Consider the following 21,356-nt stretch of genomic DNA (forward strand, 5'->3'; position numbering starts at 1 on the left):
TGTGCTGTGCTCCCCGCAGACCACCTGCCCTCCCTCAGTCCCAGCCTTTTCTCACTCCTGACCAGGTTTGGAGCAGGATTTAGCCTTGTCCTTTCATCCTGGACTGTCCCTCTTGGACATTGTCTCAGAGACCCCCCATGAGACACTGCTCCACTCCCTGCCACGAGCCAGCCACATGGTGAGGGGTGATAGGGAGCCACTGACATGGGGAGGACAAGCTGCTCTAGCCACTCACCCCAGAGAAAGGGGGCTGTGAAGGATCACCTCCGTGTCCCCATGCCCCTGGCACAGAAACTTGCCGCTGAGAAGCCAATGCCATCCTGGCCTGGCAGCAGCCTGCAGCTCTGCACTGCATTTGCCATTCCCCTGCAGCCAGTGAAAACCTCCCAGCCTCCTCCCCCTCCCCCTTCATCGGAGGTTTATTGGCATTCCCAGCATGGATCCTGGCATGGATGGATAGAGGTGTGTGTGCCTATAGACACACATCCATATGTACATACATTTACCCACAGAGGCCCTAAGCAGTGTCTAATTTGCATGAGTAGCCCATAATCTGTGCAGCTCCTGAGGCTGGTTTGGGGATAATATTGACACACAGGAAGCTACTTTCCCCTTTCCGATAGCAACTGTAAAGCCATATCATTGCTGACTTCATTTATGAGCTGTAAAGAGTAAAACAAATGTTTATGTAATTTACTTTAACTGGTAAGTAATTTCCTGGCTTTTGAATGCTTCAGGTTTTTAATGGTATTGCAATTATGCAAAGCACATAAGTTGTATCAATTACATCAAGTAAGTCTACATTAAGCAGGCACATGCATGAATTCCCCAGTTTAGAAGAATAACTCAATGAATAAGCATGGAGCAAAATCTGAGATGCAGGAAGGGTTCTGTGCCAACAGCCCTATTCAAATAGTCACCTGTGAGCATTACAAAACCCACCCCTCCCAGCTGCTGGGCTATTTTTGGCAAGGACAGCATGGCTCTCTGGCAGGCCCAGCACACCAGGAACAGGCTCTCCAGCATCCAGAAGTGGGGTTACTCTGGCTGCACGCCGCTGGCCAGGTACCAGCTCCCTTTCCCTGCACTGCGATGCTCTTTGGCTCAAAGGAGCACTGTGAATCCCGGGGATGCCCACTTGCTGCTGGACATTCTGGGGGGCTGTGGGCAGCACACATGGGAGCCTGTGCAGGCAGCAGCACCCTGCTCGTGCCCCTCTCTCTGCAGGGATTCACCCATGCTGGCTGGGATCATCTCAGCTTGGTCCCCCAGCGATGCTCCCATCTTCCTTTCCTCGGCTGTCTCCGTGACCTGAGCAAGCACCGGCTGACGACATCGCTGGAGGTATTTTTAGAAATGCTGCTTTGCAGGCAGGCAGAAGAACAGCAACGAGGAGCAGGGCTGGCCGCCAGCAGCACCTCTGCCAGCACCCAGCAGGTAGCAGGGAGGCTCGATACATCGATGACCATCAGTGCTAAAACATCTGCCCTGCGTGGACAGCACCAGCCTGCCACGGGCCACCCTGCCCGGGGACAGTGACCTTGGCTCGGGTCTAGCTCTGCTTTTAGCCCAGCCTGTGCTGTAGCTGAAAAGCATCGCTGCCATGGTGGGGTGAAGCCAGGCAGGTTAATTTGCCTTTTACTTGGATGAAGGGAAGCTCCAGAGATCGAAACACATCACTGAGTGGGGCCCTTTGTATTGGGTGTTTGTTCTGCCCTGAGCAAATATTTAACCTACATTTGTAAGACAGCTAAAAAATCCCCCAAATGCCAGAAAATATGTAACTCCTCCTACTCTCCCTTCGAGCAACCTGATAACCTGGTCTAGGAATGCAGGCAGGAGCTCACCTGATACCTGAAACCTATTGTATGTTGGGATGCTCCCTGTAGAGAATTCCCACCAGAAGCATCAGACAGCGTGAGAATGTGTCCCCAGAGCACAATTAATTATAAACCAGCTCATTATTCTAATTTTGCTCCTCCTTGAGGAGGTGAGGGGATTTCTCGGCTTTGCTGAGGCATGGTTTGCCAAGCCAACATGAAATGCTTTGCAAAGCAGGAACGAGCCCCCTGCATTCCTACATTGCCATTTCACACAATGACAGGAGTTTTAATTAAGTCTTAGCGTGTTCCTGAGAAATTTAATATTCATTTTAAAGTTCCCTAGTTGCGTTAATTCAACCCCGAGGCTCTGATCCTTGCGATAGGGTTATGTGGAACTGGGTGGAGAGCAGGAGCAGGGCAGGGGTGTTTCAAGGATTGCTGCCAAAATCCAACACACTGGGATGCTGCTTCAGCTGGTGGTGGTGTCTCTGCAGCTCAGCACCTTGGCCAAGCCCCTCAAAGCCAGTTAGGCTGTGTTTGGGCAGCCCAGGGCAGCCCAGAGCCTGTCCACAGCCAAGGATCTCTCTGCTCCAGCTGGGAGCTGCTGCATGCCTGGCTCAGCTCTGCCTGTGTCCCCCATGCAAATCTCCTCTATATCAAGCAAATGGCAAAAGCAACACCTTGTTCAACCTGCTGCATTCAGGCAGACAAAACTTCTGCTGTGCTGGCAGCCAGGGCAGTGCCATGTGAGATGTAGCAGCCTTTGGAGGGGTGACTCTTCCACCCTTCCGAATTTCTTATCTCAGACTTCAGTGCACACCATCTAACCAAAGCTCAGCCTCCTTCTCCCTTTTACCTACCTTTTATCTTTGTCATATTTTTCAGCTGGCTTCAGGAACAACTTGGGTTTGGCTTTAATGCCTGTGCCTTGCCTAAAAACCAGCGCTGGGCTCATCCTGTGCCTCTCTGGCTGCTGGGGAGTGGGGAGCTGCTCTGTGGGAGGACTGCAGCTCACCTCCTAAGTCATTAATGTTTCATGGCATTAATCAACACAGGCTCCTGCTTATAAAGCGCTTCTTAGAAACAAGGCTAAGAATAAGCACGAGGTGTCCTTGCTGAGGCTGAGCCCTCTCTGCTGGCTGGGGGATGCCCATGCTGGTTGGAGCAGACCCAGAGAGGGGATTCCATCCATGGTATTTCAACCAGCAAATAAAAATTCTGGCTGTCCTGGAAAGATGGCTGCATGCCAGGAGGAGATCCTGGTCCTCCCAGTGTGGAAGGAGCCCACCAGCACTCCCCCAGCCAGTGCTTACAGGGCATCCTTGGGACCCTCCACCTGGGACCTTGTGTGCTTTCTGCAATTCTTTCTAACTAAAGAAATGTCTGAAGATAGAAGCTGCAGGTGGGCAATTGGAACGTTTTAAGAATTTTACTACTTCTGGTGCTCATTTTCTCCTTGAAGCCAAGCCCCCACAATGCCACTGAGCCTGTTACCCTGGCTGGGTGACACTGGAAGCAAGGTGTGCAAAGGCAGGCTTCCCTCTGCACAGTCAGAAAGGAGGGGAGCCATCTCTTTAAGAAATAGATTCAGTTCTCAACAAACCCATTTATTTTTAGTGCCCTCCAAAATGTGCTTGTCTTTGGAGAAGAAACGAAGCAAACACAGCGATTCTGAATAATTTAGGGGATAGAGTTTTGGGGCTGTAGTAAATGGCTGTGCTCTGCTGGGGCAGGGGCTGGAGGAATGCAGGGCTCAATAACATCCAGCTGATTAAGGCATGGGCAGAGGTAAATCAGTGAGAGCCTCTGCAGGGAAGAGGGAAATATCCCTGTGGTCATAAAGCAAATGCAGCCATGGAAAGGAGAATATTGTGATGAGCGATGGGCTCGGCTGCATCCTGGCTGCATGGCGAGAGCTGTGCCCAACAAAGGGATGAATATGCAAACGAGGTGGGACATCCACCGATGGAATTAAACAGCTTTCCTGCTAACCGGCTTTGGCTGCTCAACATCCAGCTCCCTGCAAAATCCCACTGCGAGCCCATCCTGGCACGGGCACAGCACGCTGGCCCCTCAGGCCCTTGGCTCGCTCCGTGCCACCTTTCTGTGCCCCAGGAATGCTCGGCAGGCTCGGGGCTGGTGTGTGATGCTGGACTGATGCTGCCCTGCAGCTCTGGCATCAGGGGGATGGAAACAGGATCCTCCCTGGATCACCGACACCCGCTGTGGATAATGGATATCCCAGTGCTCACACTGGCAGCAGGACTCCAGCAGAGATCTTCACCACAGCCCGGGCCCAGCCCTGCCCAGGTATCCCCATTTCCCTGGCACCGGAGGGATGCTCCCACTGCCTCCACTCACTGCTGGGTGATTTCTTCCCCACTTTTATCTACACTGAGCTGGAGCATTCTAGCCCACCCCATGCTATCACAGCTTCCCACTCACCAAGGAAAAAGGCTGAGGTCTTTTGAGTTTAACTTACTGGAGCATATTTCGTGGTAATTTAATTATTATGGACCCAACTGGGACCAGATTTATTTTTTTTTTAATTCTAAGGTACAATTGAGACGATAAAGAAAACTGCACTCAGTTAAGAGTGTGTCACAAAGAGATCCATGAATCTACCTGCTAAAATTTTACAGGAAAAACTATGTTTTCTTGTTAACACAAAAATAGATGCATAACTACCACAGCCACTCATCCTGTTTCAAAAGAAAAGCAAAATTTCTTGTTCCTGTGTTGGTGCTTCAAAGATTCTTTCTCAGCAGACTATAGAATTACACACTGCACATGCAGTGCTGGGATCTGTCCTCAGAGCAGGCTTTACACCCAGTAAGGGTCTTCTGCTTCCTGGCTGAGCCAAGGGAAACTGGGGAAGACAAGCAAAGGAAACACTAAATTCCAGCCTCCTGCTATGGTTAAAGGAAGAAGGAGCAGCACAGCACTGTGCAAGACTATTTTAGAACAGAAAAGTTTTACATCTACGCCCAATGAATATTAAACAGCCACACGCTTCAGCTCTGCTGCCTGCGCCCGGCGCCGCGTGAGCAGATTTAATTTCTCTTTATGGAGAGGAGCAGACCCACACCCAGATTTTCATGCGTGTGCCTTAGAGGTGAACGGGATGTGAAGGGTGAACCCGAGTCTTCTCTGCCAGGAGATCCCTTCAGCAATCACTCACAACTGGAAAAACAAGGAGACATTAAGCAAAAGCTGGCAGCGCAGGCAGGGTTTATGCAGACTGACATGGAATAGCTGCCAGCTTGCTGGGAACTTCATATAAACCTTCCTGGGCTCCCACATCTGTTTGCAGATCCAAGAGAGGTGTCAGGTGAAACAATAAGGGTGAGATGGAGAAGGAAATGGTACACAAGGTGGGAGCAAGGCATGGCCAGGGCGCTCAGTATCCCAGCTGAGGTGGGACCAGGGCTCTCTGGGACTCAGGCATCTCTATTCACTTATCTTCACCTTTAACCCACCAGACAAAATGTGCAGCTGAATTAACCCCCTAGGAAGCAACAGCAAAATAAACACAGAGCCTGCGTGCAAACATCCAGGGACGTTTCATGAAAACAACTCCAATCCAAAGGCATTGAGCTGGTTTAAATCCCCAGCCTTTGATTTTGACACAGACTATGCCCTGTTTGCCCCCAGCCCCCACCACTGCTCTCACCTGTGGAGCCATCCAGACCAACCCTGGTCCTGGGCACTTTTTCTGGAAGCATCCTCCTCCACAGGCAAGTCTCCTGATGGTGCCCATGGGTCTGCAGAAACGCTCGAGGCTGCGGCGCTCACGCTCCTGGCTGTGGGCAGGGATGCTCTCCACAGCCTGCATCCTGCTCCTCCTGCTGCTGCCCCAGCTCCAGCCCTGCACTGACAGTCCTGCCAGTGCCCACAGAGTGTGCATGGCTCAGCACAGCCTGGGAGGGATGCTGAGCTCTGCCTAGGGGCTGTGGGAAGCCCCCCTCAGACACCAGGAGCGAGCCGGGCTGGCCGATGCTGGCAGCAGCTCCCTGGGGTGGGATCCTTCCCCGTGCTTTTCCACACGTGGTGCCACAGGGCTGGCACACCAGCACTGAAAAATCGTTGTCTTTTCATCAGGGGTTTGTTGACTCTGTCCCAGCCTCAGGGGTCCCTGAGTGAAGTCCCCCAGCAGTTCTCCTCTTCCCTGATTATGGACCAGGAAATGCTGTTGTAAAGATGGTCCCTAACGTGTTCTAGATGGACCCCAGAAAGTCCCAGTGCTGGTGCAGAGACAGGGTGGTGGGACTCCCCAGGGATGCACCCCTCACTCCAGCCTCCCCAGCAAGCCGAGGCAGAGGATGGCTTCTGCACCCAGTGTTGCCTTCCCCACTGAATTTCTCAGCCCATCTCTTGTGGCTGTGTCCCATCCGTGGCAGATTCAGAGACAGCGCTGTCCCCTCTGCTCCCATCTGCCAGTGCATTAGGAAAATGAGAGCTGATTAAAGCCCATCCCCTCCCGAGAACAATTGGTCCCCAGCAAACTGCTGACACCACTGACCTGGGGGCAGCAGCAGACAGGTGGACTTCCCTCTGGCCACAGACATCCAGTTTTAGATGGGTTTGGGGTTGCTTGGTTCTGAGCATTTCCTATGGCCACAAGAAGTGCTTTAACTGCAGGAAATTAATGTGTTCATTTGATTTTCTTTTTTCTATTACCTGTTAAGAGGTTGGTTGAGGCAGTGCCTCTCCTTGCAGCCGTGCTCCTCCACTGCACACTATGCAAGGATGTCAAGATGGGACAGGAAGGAGCTTCTGTGTATCCACAGCACCCCATTAACCCACAGCAACTGCAAGGCCCCTGTAGCACCAAAAAATCTCCTGTTTCTCAAGGCAGGCCAGCTGGAAAGGTCCATTTCCCTCCCATTAATCTCCACCTGCCAGCACTTTCTAGAAGGCAGTTAAGAACATTGAAACTGGGGAGATTTGCAAAATAAACAGCGATCAAACGCAAAGCCCTGGGTTCCTGCTCGGAGGGCGTCTGTGTGCCAAGACACACAGATCGTATCGGGCTAATTTACAAAAGGAAAACCGCCCTAATTAGTGTTCAGGAAAGCACTTTAATGAGAAGAGCATTAGTGCAAAAAGCAAGAGTGCCAAGAGGTCAAGCTGTTCCTAATGCCAGAAAAACAGGAAATGGGGCATAGCTGATCTCTGCCCACCCAAGCCGCAGCACTGTTTTCTCATTTTTTAGTAATATCTCAGGCTATTAGCGAGGAATTTAGAAAACCCGGGGCGTAAAGCCCAGCGGCAGGGCAGAGCCTGCCACAAGCTCGGATCATCGCGATGCCAGGTATGGATAGGGCTCCCTGCAGCCACCTCCCCTCCTTTTTGGGGGCAGAATGCAGGTTTTATGGGTTTTGTGGGGTTTCCCCCGCGAAGGGAAGAGCAGCAGCCCCGTCAGTGCCACAGCCGCCTCTCTGACGGGGGCCAGTAACCATGGCAGCGGAGGGATCTGCACGTGATATTGGCATTTCTGCAGCACAAAAGAGCCTCTTATCGAGAAGGAATAACTGGTCTGGCTGGTCTTCATTCCTCTGGTTATTGCTACGGCACAGCATCGCGGGGCAGCTGATGTGATGCTCACCGTGGGGCAAATTCGGAGCGCCCGCGCGATGCTGCCGGCTCATGCACGGGGGGCTCCGGGATGCCCTGGGTGCTCCCCCAGCCCCACCGCGGGAGGGAGGCACGGCCAGCCCTCCCCACCGCTTCTGGCAAACGAAGCTGGGGAGGGAGCGCTGATGGTCCCGCTGAGCTCAGGTGTGCGCAATGAGCATCTGCAAACCGCGTGAAGCAATTTGGGCCGCGCTGGTTGTCCCCAGGATGTCACAGCCCAGAGCTGGCAGGGGTGCTCCCAGCATCCCACAGCCTGATTTAGCTCGCTTCTCCGGTTGTTTACATTTCTTCTCAAATTTCTTCCAGTTTATCGAAGAAAACGGTTTTGTGACTTTAACTGTTTGACTTCCAGCTCTTCTCATGCATCAAGTGACTTCTAAAAGCAGGGAAAACTGCATGGCAGAATGCAGGTTTCTAGGCTTCAGTTCTTCAGATGATCAAACCCAGCTCACTGATAGGGCACAGATCTCCCTTAGACATTCACCCAAGGGCATGAACCAAAGTGGGCAAGTTTCATCCCAAAACCAGAACAGGTAAATGAGGAATAAATGAGAAAGGTAAAGGTCACTGAGCCTGAGCTCAGCCTAAGCTGCTGCTAACAAGAGCTGTCATGGGCACCAAAAGGTTTGTGAACCTCTGTGTGGCCCCTTTCCAAAAGGTGGTCTGGTGTTTTTTCAGGGTGTTAACTCCAGTGGGACCATTGCTGCACTTAAAAGGAGCTTCATGCTCAGAGCAGAGAAAACCAGACTTGGATTAGCTCGATTTTAGGGAAAGATAAAAGGGATTCAGACAGATTTATATGCAAGTGTCACTCAAAGCAGAGCTACCCAAAGGAAAAAATATATATAGATAGAAAAAGTGGGTTACAGACTGTTCCCAGAACTAGGAGTGTGTCCTGCTGGTTAATGTCTGCAGGTTTCAAGGTTGAAGTACTTAATTTTATTTCAAGCTTCCTAATTAAACACCATTTAACTGGGCTTTCCATTTATCCTGCAATTTCTTTCTGGACCTGAGTCTAATCCCCAAACCTGCTTATTTGCTTTTACTTTCATTACAACCTTATCAGTGATTAACCTGCAATTGCACTTAATCTTTTTAAAAGATTTCTCTGGCTATAAATACAGAGAAGCTACCTGCCCTGTTTCTGTCCAGGGGAAAACAACTTCCTCCACTGCCAGATGTCTGTGGTGGGTTATACTATTCTTTTTGTCAGCTGATTTTTCTAATGAGAGACATTTGTCTTCTTTAACTTCCTACAGAACACTGAATCACTATCAGTTCTCTGAAAGACATGGGCCACAAGGAATATGAATACATCCCCAGTATAAAAAAATTACATATATAAAAATATAAACAGTGTATATAAAGCCTCCAGTAAAGATGCTACTGGTGACAGTGAAGCAAAACCCACCACATTCCTACAGCTTCAAAGACAAGCTCTGCTTCTTCCTCCAGCACTTCTCTATTCCACTTATTTCACTAAAAAGCAGCAGCAGCTAAAATATCACTGCAAGAGGACCTGGTTTCTATGGCAATAAGCAGCTGCCCATCAAGATTCCCCAAGTACTGCATGAATATGAGAGAGGATCTCATATCAGATTGACCCAGCACTTAAGGACATCCAGAGGAATGATCAAAGCTAGTGAGAAATGCAGTAAAGGTACATGGAGTGTTACCAAATCCATCAGGAATGTTCCAAGGGCAGTGGAAGGAACACCCAGTGATGAGTGCCCTCTGCAAGATATTTATTGGAACCAATGCAAATGGAGCCCATTGCAAATACAGCAAAACTGGTAAATGAGTGGAATTTAAAAGTTCAACAGAAGAAAGCCAAGCCATGGCAACCCCCAAAACATGAGGCACTAAAGTCTCTGTCCTCTGTTATCTCTAAATAGTCCTGCAGAGCAAACAGACCTGAGCTCAACTCCCCAGCCCAGCCTGCAAGTCTAGCCCTACCTTGACCTTAATTATTACCTGGAGAATAATCTCTCCAAAGAACTAAAGCCATAAACAGATCACAGAGAAGGATAATTTCAGATCTCCCTATGGTTCCAGAATTACCAGTTGTGTATCCATCAGCATCTCATGCTGTATGTTGAAAACTAAGGTCTTCAAGCAATCTTTGCTATTTAAGATTTTTTTCTCTCCTATTGGTGATTAAAAGCAAATTACATTTCTACCACCAGTATTATGTGACCTCTGAGCCTCTCAATTATTTATTGGGAAATAATATGAACTGCATGTGAGGATTTTCTGGCTGTCAGCGCATGAGTGAGCAAGAAGTTGAAAAACAGCTGGAATGTTGAAATAAATCCACACCAAATAAATGGTAATCTACATGGTGTTTATTGTAGATGCAGTGAATTATGAGAGCAATTACAGCCCGCTGTTTATTTAAACACTTTTTCTAAAGAATATTAAATCATAGAAGTAAATAAGAGCTCCAGTTTGATTTTTGCATCTTTCCTGGTTTCACTATATAAATATTTATTTAAAGAGTGCAAAAAATCCCAAACTTTGCACTCCCTACCAAAATCTTCTACCTGGGAGGAAACCACTTGCAAATGACTGAGGATAAGAAATTTTCAGGGAAGTCTGGGTGAGTGCAGGCTCTCCCCTGCAGTGTGATGGCTTCAGACCCTCCTGCAGTACAGTGGAGCTCATTAAATTTGTTTAAAAAGAAAGCAAGACATTATTAGCTAATGCTAACATCTATTCTGGCTTTATTTTCTGCCACAGAAACTCATACATTTTGCAAGAGAGGGGGGGAAAAGCAACAAAAGAAGATCCCAAAGGAGGTGAAGGTCAGCCCCGTGCTGCTGATGGGAAGAGGGATCATCCAGGGGGTGACACCAGCACTGCCACCCTTCACTGTGCCACAGCCAGACCTGTGGAACCTGCAGCACTGCTCACTGCATTTCTGAACACCTGAGAAGTCCCTTGGCCACGGTGACAGGGCTGCTCCCTGCAGCAAAACCTGCCCCAGCTTTTCCTCCACAGGGCGGCGAGTGGCTCCTCTCGACGGAGCCAGTGGTGCTGTGGGAACACGGACAGCCAAAAACCTGGGGAGGATCTGCAAAACCTCATCCATGCACTGCTTCTCACCTCTTCTCAGCTCACCAGCAGCTCGCTCTGCTGGGTGCTGGCTTTGAGGAGGATGAGGAAGGAGCTGGTGGTGCTGGAAGAGGATGGGACACCTTGAGCCATCAGCTGGGTGCTGGCTGCTGACCTGATGTTTGCCTTCCCCTCCAGCACCCGGTCCCAGCACAGCTGGGAGAGTGACTTCATGACTTCAGTGATGAGCAGGACCAGAGTGGCTTTTGTCTCTGTGTGAAATGTGGCCAAGAGCCAGTCTGAAGTGGCTGAAGGGCTGGAAGTTGCTTGCTGGAAATGTGGATGTCACTGAGGTCCAGCAATGAGTGCAGGGGAGCACCTGCAAGCTTGTGCACACGTGCTGGCATGTTACAGGCTCTGAAACAATGTTTGGGAAATGAGAACACCTATTGCACTTCTCTTTCCCCTCCCAGCTGGGAACCAACCCAGCTTCTCCCTTCCTGCTCTCTGTTTATCCCTCCCAGCAGTGGCAGCACAGACAAATCCCAGTGTTGGAAAAGAACTCCAGGAACCTCTCATCCAGGATTGTGCTTCTCTATCCTTGAAAGATGCTCATCAAATCTCCCCATAAGAAACCCCATTAATGGAGAGTCCACAACCTTCCCAGAGTGGGCAGCTGGCAAGAATTCTTCCCAGTGGCAAAGCCAAGGTGGTCTTGGCACCATGAGGGGATCCTCAAGCATCTTGCAGTCTGTGCACTTGGGGACACAGCTTGGCACTCTCATGACAGCTTGATTTGCTCCATGCTTGGCCTGTGAGCATAGTCCACATCCTTTTCAGATGAATCACTCCCCACTGCTGCTGTCAACCTTGAGCCCAACACAGAAACCTTGTTGTTTTTTTTTCCCTTGGTTGTTTCTAGCCAAGCAGTGACTCAGCTGTCAGAGGTGAATAACTCTTCATGCTTTGTCTGAACACTCATTAACCATCCAGAGCCATAAAAAGCAATTTTTCCGTAGCTCTCCTTCCACAAGGCTGGATTTCAAAACAAGGGGGCTGACCTGAGATTTAGTGGGAAATTCATAAAGGTGCTCAATAGATCTGCAGAGCAGAGAAACCTTATATGGTTCTGGGTCAAATAGCAGAGGGTTTTATCAGCAGTGATTGAGGGTCTGGGCAGAAGAGAGAGGCAGATCCTACCCACAGCACATAGCAAAGCCTACAGCCACTGCATGGAAATCATTAACAAGAAAAATCTGCTAGCCCAGGCATTTGCCTGACTCCTACGCCTGCCCCGGGACCTGCTGCTCTTTCATTGCTCTTCTTTTTTTTCATCTTTCTCTGAAATCTCAGCAGCAAGGATTTCCTCATCTTCTTTTGCTGTGGAAATCACACGAATGGTGACTAAATGATCAGGAGATTCTGAGGATATTTCCTCTCCCAGGCGTGTTTGTGCTCTGTGGGCTGTGACAGGCGATCTGTGGTGCACTGGTGATTTTGGTGGTGTTGGGCTGACACTGGAACCCTGCAATAAAAAGTTAAAAAAAAAGGCAAAAACAACCTTAGCAGATCCTTGCCCACTATCCCTAACATGGCAAAGCTGGACAGGAGTTCTGTGGTTCCACCACAGGATCCCTGCTTTGGGATGTCAGCTTGAGGTCAGGGATGCTCCCTGCAAGAGGGGCTGCTGGATTTTATCCTGCATGTCTTGAGAAGCACAGAGAGAGGAGCACAACAGAGCTCTCTCACATCTGCACTAACTCTTGTTTTGCTCCTGAAGCTTCTGGAGGGGCTGGTCTTGGCCAAACCTGGCACTAGAGCTGCTGTGAGCAGTGCCAGGCTGCCCTGGCATCCTTTAGAGAGGAGCCTCAGAAGCCTGCCCCAGGGATGTGCCATGGACAGGGAGGTTCTGAAGGTCCAGTGGAGCTCCCCAGATGTTCCTCTTGGAAACCTGTGGGAAGGCTACACCCTTCTACAGGATCACTGCTCCAACAGAACCACATCTGCCACTCCAGGAGGACGCAGCCACTCCAATTTGGACTGCTACCAACATGCTGGCCAAAGGGGTGTCAGGTTGTGTTCTGACTCTGTTTTTCTTTTGTATTATTGCATGGATTTTGTTTCTTTTCCCTTTTCCTAATGAATTGTCTTTCTGACTTGGGGTCTCTCACTGGTTTTGCTTTCAAAGCAGAACAGAGGTTAGCAGGGTTCTGCTCACCCACTAGTGGGGTTAGCTCCCAGTACATGCACCCTTCAGCACTGGGCTTGTTTTCACTCATTCAGAGCCCTCAGTGCCACTGCTCACTGCTGCTGTTAACTGGTTACGGATTAATGTTAAACACAACATTGTTTGAAGCTTCTCATGCCTCTGAAGGACTGCAGAAATGCAATTATGCCTGGCATCAACCTGGTGTTTACCCAGCCTCAAGGTCACTGCACTCCCTATCAGCTCCTTCCCCTCCCTCTGCACATCCAGATGTGATAAGTGTGCCTGGTTCCATGCTGAGAAGAATAACAACAGGGACTGCGTGGAGACAAAACTTTCCTTAGAAGTTTAGTTGAGACAGTTGGAATTAAAAAAAAAAAGGAGGGGGGAGAGAAAGGACAGGGCCATTTTCCTTTTCAGCTGCTCATGGCAAAAAGCAAGGGGCTCCTGCAGAGGTGGCATTGCCTGCTGTAGGAACCTCTGTCCCAACCATTTGGAGAAAGCTTTGGAACATCAACTGGGCTGTGGGTGCCCCTGTGGCACCCTGCCAGTACATTGATGAATTATGAGGGGCTCTGTCTCTGCAGGACAGAAGAGACATTCATTCATCTGTGGCTATAGCCTAGCTAGAAATTAGACTCAGGCTAAGCACAGGTAGGCAAAAATGTAATGTATTTCCCTTTTGTACAGCAAAACAAACCCCTGTGGGACACTGGCACTCCCCCAAAGGCTTGTGCAGGATGCTGAGTTACCCCAAGCTTTGACAGACCCCAGCATCCTGAGCTCAGCCCTTGAAGGCACCTTAACCATTGCAGAGCCGGTGGGGAGAGCACCCCTGGCACCCGAGGAAGCAAAGCCACGCTCCTGTGCTGACCTGCGCCTCCTGCATCGCCTGCAGCTCCTTCAGCCTCCAGCGGAGCCGCCCCAGGGGCCCCTTGCCCCCCATCCTCCCTGTGGCCGCCAGGGCAGCCCTGAACAGCTTGGGGGTGTCGGCTTTCGGGGGGATGATCAGGGGATCTCCGGGGCCTCCTTTCTCATCTTTGGGCTTGTTGCTGCTTCTCAGCATTTTCCTACAGCACGGAAAGGGAGAGGTGATGTCAGTCTGGGAGCACGACCTGTTAGCAGGATTTTACAACGCAGAGAAACCAAGCGTTAAAAGGACAAGGAGCTCTGTGTGCCTTAGGGAGGACAGAACAACAAACCTAAGCCATGCTAAAAACGAAAAAGATTCTTTACATAGATTTTTAAGCGAAGGCGCTTTGGCCTTGCTCCTTGCCCAGCTCCACGGCTTTGAGAGGCGAATTTTGACAGGCGGAGCCCGGCAGGCAGCGCCGAGGGCCGGGTGCCCTCTGCCGAGGCACAGCAGCGGGAGCATCCCCGGCAGCGGGAGCATCTATCCCCGGCAGCGGGAGCATCCATCCCCGGCAGCGGGAGCATCCCGGGCAGCGGGAGCATCCATCCCCGCAGCGGGAGCATCCATCCCCGGCAGCGGGAGCATCCATCCCCGGCAGCGGGAGCATCCATCCCCGGCAGCGGGAGCATCCCGGGCAGCGGGAGCATCCATCCCCGGCAGCGGGAGCATCCATCCCCGCAGCGGGAGCATCCATCCCCGGCAGCGGGAGCATCCATCCCCGCAGCGGGAGCATCCATCCCCGCAGCGGGAGCATCCATCCCCGGCAGCGGGAGCATCCATCCCCGGCAGCGGGAGCATCCATCCCCGCAGCGGGAGCATCCATCCCCGCAGCGGGAGCTTTCCCAGGGCTTCACAGCAGAGAAAACTCCCCGGAGACCGCCAAGCCCAGGCCCGGCTGTTTTCAAACCCCCGCAGGTTTTTAGAAAGCAGCAGCCCAGCACGTACTTGGCTTTCTTACGCAGCAGCTTCTGAGACTCCGGGTAATGCACCAAAATCTCGTTCAAGTCTTTCTTCTCCAAAATAAAAAGGTTGGCGAAGCCGTGGGCCACGACGTTCGCTGTCCGGCGATTTCCCCCTCCTGCTGCCAGCAAGCTGGGAGAGACAATGCAAACATCAACACCTCTGTTCACAGGCTTAGAACGGCAAATCTCCTTTACACGTCTGCACCTCTCTTGTTCAGGGGACTCAGTTTGTTTATATTTCACTCCTGATGGAAGTTATCGTGAACAATTTTTAAAGAATGATAAAGGGAAACCTTGCATGGAGGACTATACAAAAAATTACTTGTGGGTTTGAAGGGTTAAATATTGCATTTTACACCAGTCGAGTGTCTGCTAGGCTGTGGGGAGGCAGCAGTATTGATGTGTTATCAACAGGGCTTTTCATTCCTATGAAAGAGCTGCATTAATGACTGGGAGACTGTATTTGTGAAACACCTTTTCTGATCAATTTTCCCATTCCTCCATCCATATTTCCCAGTTTACCATCACCAGCTCCCCAGGCAGAAGACAGCAGGATGACAGCAGGAAAGCTGTAATTTGTGCCTCAGCCGCTGCCCAGTGTTCATGGCTCTCAGTCACAAAGATTAATTGGGATGCTGCTGATCCTTCCACTTCCCACCCTCCTCACCCACAAGCTGTTATTTCCCCAGCTCCCTGAAAATGCTTCTCTCACCTGATTTCCCCAAAGACAGATCCAGCTTTCAGAGTCACCAGCACGGATTTGCCATCAGGTCCCCCCAGCACCTGCACTTGTCCCGCTTGGATGATGTACATCTCACGGCCTATTTCTCCCTGCAGGGAACAGGGGAGCTGGCTGGGACACCCAGAAACAGGGAGACCTCATGGATGCCCTAAGCAGCATCTTGCTGGAGATCCCCATGACCATACTGCCCTCTCCGAGCTCCCAAAATGTCTTGATGGTGCTCTCTCCTGAGCATTCTTATCTCAGCATCCCAAAGATTCCAACAAGCTTTCCCCTGCTCCCCTGCTGTTCAGAGCTGCAGCTGCACAGGTCAGTCTTTGCACAGGACCAGCTTCCACTGAGGATGCTTTTGCCCCAAATTCCCTCCCTGTGAGGTGGCTCACCAGGGTGATGGCCAGGCCTGGCTCTCCCAAGTGTCCTGCACAGCCTAGCCATGACTCCCAAGCATCCCGTTACCTTCTTGCACACGTAGTCATTGGGCAGGTAGACCACTGATTTGAGCCGCTTCAGCATGTCAAAGATCATCTGTCTGTCACAGCCCTGAGTCCAACAGAGCCAAAACATGCCAGCATTAGTCTGTGCTGGCGTGGCAGCCTGTGCCATGGGGGCCTGTGCTGCAGAGGGTACCTGGAAAAGGGCCACTTTGCTCACGATGTTGTAGTTCACGTCGATGGCAATGTCCAGCCTCATCTTGTCTGGCAGCTGCACCAGCAGCTCTGACTCATCTGTGAGACAAAGCAGAAAAGTGGCTGCTTCCTGCACTTGATCTGAGAGCGTGTCCTTCATGTGGCAGTGGGAAGCAGCCCACGTTCTGGTGGCAGAGGGCAGGAGGCAGCTTGCACAGAAAGGTCTCCTCCAGCCTCTGCACACCCAGCAACCTGCAGGTCTAAATCTGAAGTGTGATGGAAAATCACCCTTTCTATATCATTATCCCTGTCCTGATGGCTCTCAGAAACAGACCACTGAGTCCAAATCAGCTTTTTTCCTGTCCAGGAGGGTGGGCACAGATGTTCTGGTTCTGCCTGATGAGCTGGAGGCTTTGCTGCTGGGCACACTCTGGCCAGCGATTGACAGTCACTGTCCTCTCCCCAGGGCATGTGGGACACTGGTCTCAGTGTGCTGTAAGTGATGCCAAGTCACCAAAATGCTGTGACCCAGTGGCAGTCTGTAAACTCTATAGGTGGGCAAACAAGCCCCTCTGCTGAGGAGTAAAATAAGCCACCCTCCACCCCCAAACTGTAGTGCTATTTGACAGCAACATTTCAGCTCTGCAGAGCAACCACATGAGATAAAACATGAGATTCAAGCCTTCACCCTTGGAGTGGCTGGATCTCACCTAGCATGCCTTGGGAGTGCCACGTGTACTCGTACCACGTCTTCACCCTGTTCTGAACTGTCCTGGGGATCCTGTAGAAGTTCATGTATTTAATGGTGCTGTCCATGCAGCTCCGATAGTAAGTTTGTCCTGCAGTAGCAGCACCAACCACATCTCTCATCTGAAAGGAAGAAGTGGAGGAGAACTTAAAGTTGCTGTCACTTATCCATCAGCAGGTTAAGCATGTCAGCCAAGCCCTAACAGCATCTGCCAAATCCTTTTTGTCTTGCACCAATGGGAAAACAAACCCGGAGAAGCAAACCTGTGGATCAAGCCCACCAAAATCACCCCCACCCGAGGCTGTAAATCCCCCCTGACACAACTCACCTGCCCTATCATGACAGAGAAAGCAAAGACGCCTGTGAAGTAGTTCAGCAGCTGGAAGACGATCTCAAACAGGGTCTTGGGGTCTGGCAGGCCCCCGATGGTGATGAGGGTTTTCACTGCCCAGTAGTAACAGCGGATGTAGCTGGGAGGAGAAGAGGAGAGCAGAAATGGAGAGGAGCAGAAGAGAAGGCAGCTCTGAAGGCATTTCTCTTTCACCCCTCAGTACTGAGCTCACAGCCTCTGGCCATGGCAAGCCAGAGCCTGCTGAGAGTAATTATGGATGACAAAAGGAAAAACTGAAGGGCTTCGGCCTCCCCAGCACCACTGCAGGTACTTCTGGAGATGCTACAGGAGCAGGGGAACCAATGGTCCCTCCAGGAACCTCCACCTGGGAGGCTCAGCTCTGGTTACTCCTGGTTTCTACTCCTTACAGATCTGCCATAAACCAGCAATGTATTTTCAGCAACATTTACACCTTTAGAAATCATCAGGGGAAAAAACATGTTTGTGAGCAAATTGTTGGCATGGGATTTAGGAGAAGCCAAGTGAATTCCTGATTCCCAGGTCTTGGGCATTCCCTTGGGTGTTTTGTTTCCACCTGAAGATGGACACAGATTTAATATAATACAAAATAACTCTCTAGCAGCAGCATTAACACAGATGTGGGCATTCAGCTTGTGAGCCAAGGATTCTGCCTGTAGCATCAATCACTGACTGCACAAGGGACAGTTAAAATGGGTATTGCCATGGCAAGGGGAAGGGCAGGCCACTGTCCCCATCTCACACCCTGGCTGGTCTGAAGGGCCTGGCACAGGGCACAGGGACACATGGTGTCACTTCCCATCCCAACCTGGCAACAGTCAACACAGACAGGAACAGAAGTCATACTCTGGTCCTGGTTGGCCAGGGAGCATTCCTTTTTTCCCAGCACCAAGATCCCACTTCTTCAGCCCCTTCAACCTGCAACTGCTTTCCACCTCTGCCCAGCTGCAGCCTCATCCTGCAGCACTGTGTACTACTGCCCACCCATCCTTCCTGTGCTTGTCATTATCCCTGGCTCCACATCTTCTCCCGGCACTCCCAACCCTTTGCTTCAGGGGTTTTCATGGATCCAGCTGCATCCCAACACCTCCCTCATTGCTCCAGCTCATTGAGCAGGCTGTGCTATGTGAGACCCCCCAGCCCTGGTTTGTACCTGTTTCCTTCCCCATCATAGACCCAGGTGGTGGAGCCCAGCCCTTCGTAGGCTGAGGCCCAGTAGTAGAGGCAGGAGTTCACGTGCAGGCTGTACAGTAAGTAGGCAGTGGTCCGAATCACCCTGCAGAAAAACCCAGGAGAGAGCAGGAAGGGAGATGATGGCTGCCAGGGAAAGATGTCAGGATCCCCCCTGGGATCAGCAGGAGCCTTGAAGTGGTGACAGAGCACCCCAACCCTGCTGCTGCCTCCTGCGGCCCTGCAGCTCCAGAAGTGCCAAGAAAAGCAGTTTATCTGCTGATGCTCTCCTTCACTGCCAGCACCCCGTGGGCTGGAGAGAGGTGATCCTACCCCTGCAGGCTTTGGGACCCTGATGTCCCACCACATCAGCCAAAGTCCATGTCAGCCAGCCCAGGCACAGCAGGGAAAGAAATCAGGGACACAGAACAAGTGCAGAATGAAGGGAACCTTCCTCCCCAGTGGCAAACAGCAATTCCATGTTCCCTCCTTGCCCCCTGGCCCTCACCTGTAGATGTATGCCTTGGTCAGGATGGCCTCCAGGCGGCTGTTGAACTCGAAGAAGGCCAGGTACTGGGAGGAGAAGAGAGCTGCATGTTCCAGGCTCCCTTGGGAGAGTCACCTCCCCATAAAACCCCTCTGCCCCTCATTTCCCTCCTGCAGCCCCTCTGCAGCGTGGGCTGCCACAGGCAGATTTGTCTCCATCCAAAAGTGCCCTTCTAGTCAAACGTGAGTAGCCTAGGATTGAAATGAAGTGTTTGACCAACAGCCCTGCAAAGCCTCTGGGACAAAACTTCCCTCCATTTTATAATCCTGCTGTCATCATTGACGAGTTTAACAAGCCATAGCTCACCCCAGCCAGCACAGGACTCCTCTGTGTGCCCTGCAGCTGCTGTTCTCCTGATTCTGTAAGCCCTGACTCACCTTCAGACAGCGAGGGAAGCGCAGGAGGGGGTTGACACCCACTTTGAAGTAGAAGAAATCCAGGGGCAGGAGGCACAGCACATCCATCTGAAATCCACCCAGGGAGAAACCTCAGTGGGGACCTGCAGGAGCCCTGGGGTGGGGCTGAACCCACAGGGCAGATGAAAGATTCAGATGAATAAAGAAAACGTTGACAAACCTTGAAGCGTTGTGATCGCAGGTAGTTCTCTTTCATGGCCCTTTTGTCAGTCTGGTGGGGAACAAGAAGGAGAGAGAGAGAGGAAAATTGATTATTGCTTAGAGAAAGGAAAGTTAGGGCCAATGTGGTCATCCCTGGCTTTCCTCCTCTGCACCACAACAGGGAAGATGCTCCCTTTGTGCCCAGAAAGGGGAGAAGAGCAAGCAGAGAAGTCCTGGCCATCTTCCCATCCTACTTTGGGACATCCTGTTTTGATTTTGCATCCCAGGAAAAGCACATCACAGTGCCAGCACCACAGAAATCAGCATGTGGAGGGGAAACTGCCTGTCTGAGCCTCTGCATGGCCACAGGAAGGCTGTACCCTCAAGGTGTGATTTTTCAGTTTGTTTAATTGAATATGGAAATGAAATCAAGGGCTTCCCTTATCTCAGGCATGGGATCTGTGCGTTTAGATTGCAATTGCAAATGCATCCTGCCTGGAGTGCTCCTGAAAATTAACCCCAGAGTTTGCTATGCCCATGCCCAAGGTTGGCACACACAGCTGTGCCAGGGCCAGTCAGTGAGCACCTCACCACGGGCAGAACCACCCCATGGAGCAGCACCCTGCAGGTATCCCTACCCAGCTACAGGAACCACAGGCCACACAGTACTGGATAGCATGGCAATGATTTTATAGGGAAAAATGGTGTGTTTGGCAGAAAAAAAGGCTTGGCTTATCCAGTCAGTATCAGGAGAGGTGCTCGTGGTCTCTGGGAGGGGCCAGAGCCCTGAAGGCCGTGGCCAGGGTGAGAGAGCTCAGTTCAGAGACCAGCAGCACCCATGTCCCCGAGGGTGATGGGCATGGGAGGTCCCACAGTGCTGGGATGCAGTGCCCTGCCACTCACGATGATGTCTCCCCCCTGCACGAACTGCAGGCGGGTCTGAAAGATGAGGATGTCCAGCAGATAAATGAGGTCACAGAGGTAATCCACCAGCAGCCAGTAGTGGATGTTTGCTGGAGTCTGGTAGGGGAAAGCCCAGCGGACAGGGATCAACCAGCAGTTCCAGTTCCAGGCCATGACAACGAAGAACAGCCACAGCACGTACATCAGATCTGCACACAGGGAACAGCAGCACCATCAGCTGGGCACACATCCCTCCTCTTTGGGAGCCCACTGCACAGAGGTTTCCATCCCCTGACCTGCCCTCAGCACATCAGCAAAACCTGCAGGAAGTCTCTTGGTGACAGTGATTGCAGCTGGGCTCTAGCACAGGGTTAACACCCCTGGTCACAGAACACACCACGTTTTATCAGAAAGCTTCTTCTAAATTTGCTCATTCAGCTATATTTGCTTTTGCTCTGCTCCCACAACTCCAACTTCCCTGTTTTTGTTTTTCCCCTCCAGTCATGCTGAACTGGTGGCTGGCTGCCTGAGCCCAGAGGTTTCCAAAGGACTGAGGAATATGAAAGACTAAGGAAAGAGCTGGGCTTCTGTGGCGTGGCCACAAGGCAGTAGAATCTTCTTTTGTGATTTTAATTTTTTGTGGGGGTGTCCACACCCAGGGAAAGCAGAATGCCTAGACCTGCTCCTGACACCCACAGCTGGAAGTATTTAGGAAAAGCCTATGCCTTGCAGAGGAATTTAAAACTCTGTGCTTTGGTGAAAACTAAGTTGCTTCTTGCTTAGTTTTCCTCCCCAGCTCCTCACCCTCTGTCCCCCAGTGCCACCAGCTTGGCCCAGCCCAGGCTGTGCTCCATCACTCACTGGTGAGGGGGTCGATGCTGCTGGGGAATTTGTAGCTTTTCAGGCGGTCCAGCCAGGGCTGGTGCTTGAACGTGCAGCACAGCATCTCGCAGTAGTGGTCATCCCCCAAAGGTTTGTCCCCCTGCAGCTCCCCTGGGGCAGGCACGGGTGCTGCTGCAGGTGCTGGCTTGGTGGGAGCTGGGAGAGTCCACACAATTATTTCAAAGGGCAGAAAAATCTTCTTGCTGCACTTTTTCT

At 51.3% G+C, this 21,356-nt stretch overlaps 1 protein-coding gene and 1 long non-coding RNA gene across 2 annotated transcripts in view; both read right to left on the reverse strand.

Annotated features, from left to right (window-relative positions):
* Window positions 1-4,840: 4,840 nt before the first annotated feature.
* LOC144247038 (uncharacterized) lies at window positions 4,841-5,592 on the reverse strand. The gene is made up of 2 exons (XR_013340732.1): window positions 5,497-5,592; window positions 4,841-5,006 (listed from the first exon to the last, which is right to left on the reverse strand). It is a non-coding gene; the product is annotated as an uncharacterized LOC144247038 (long non-coding RNA).
* A 4,195-nt stretch (window positions 5,593-9,787) lies between these two features.
* Window positions 9,788-21,356, reverse strand: part of CNGB1 (cyclic nucleotide gated channel subunit beta 1) — a 31,322-nt gene continuing 19,753 nt past the window's right edge. Inside the window, exons 19-32 of the mRNA XM_077786242.1 lie at window positions 21,120-21,296; window positions 20,259-20,467; window positions 19,375-19,425; window positions 19,176-19,262; window positions 18,760-18,824; window positions 18,235-18,357; window positions 17,040-17,181; window positions 16,674-16,833; window positions 15,965-16,062; window positions 15,794-15,877; window positions 15,308-15,426; window positions 14,579-14,725; window positions 13,595-13,790; window positions 9,788-12,039 (exon numbers count right to left, since the gene is read on the reverse strand). Of these exons, the coding sequence (XP_077642368.1) occupies window positions 11,827-12,039; window positions 13,595-13,790; window positions 14,579-14,725; window positions 15,308-15,426; window positions 15,794-15,877; window positions 15,965-16,062; window positions 16,674-16,833; window positions 17,040-17,181; window positions 18,235-18,357; window positions 18,760-18,824; window positions 19,176-19,262; window positions 19,375-19,425; window positions 20,259-20,467; window positions 21,120-21,296 (1,871 nt within the window). The 3' untranslated portion in view covers window positions 9,788-11,826. The remainder of the gene's footprint in view (window positions 12,040-13,594; window positions 13,791-14,578; window positions 14,726-15,307; window positions 15,427-15,793; window positions 15,878-15,964; window positions 16,063-16,673; window positions 16,834-17,039; window positions 17,182-18,234; window positions 18,358-18,759; window positions 18,825-19,175; window positions 19,263-19,374; window positions 19,426-20,258; window positions 20,468-21,119; window positions 21,297-21,356) is intronic.

This window comes from Lonchura striata, chromosome 13, assembly GCF_046129695.1.
Source record: "Lonchura striata isolate bLonStr1 chromosome 13, bLonStr1.mat, whole genome shotgun sequence".
NCBI lineage: Eukaryota > Metazoa > Chordata > Aves > Passeriformes > Estrildidae > Lonchura > Lonchura striata.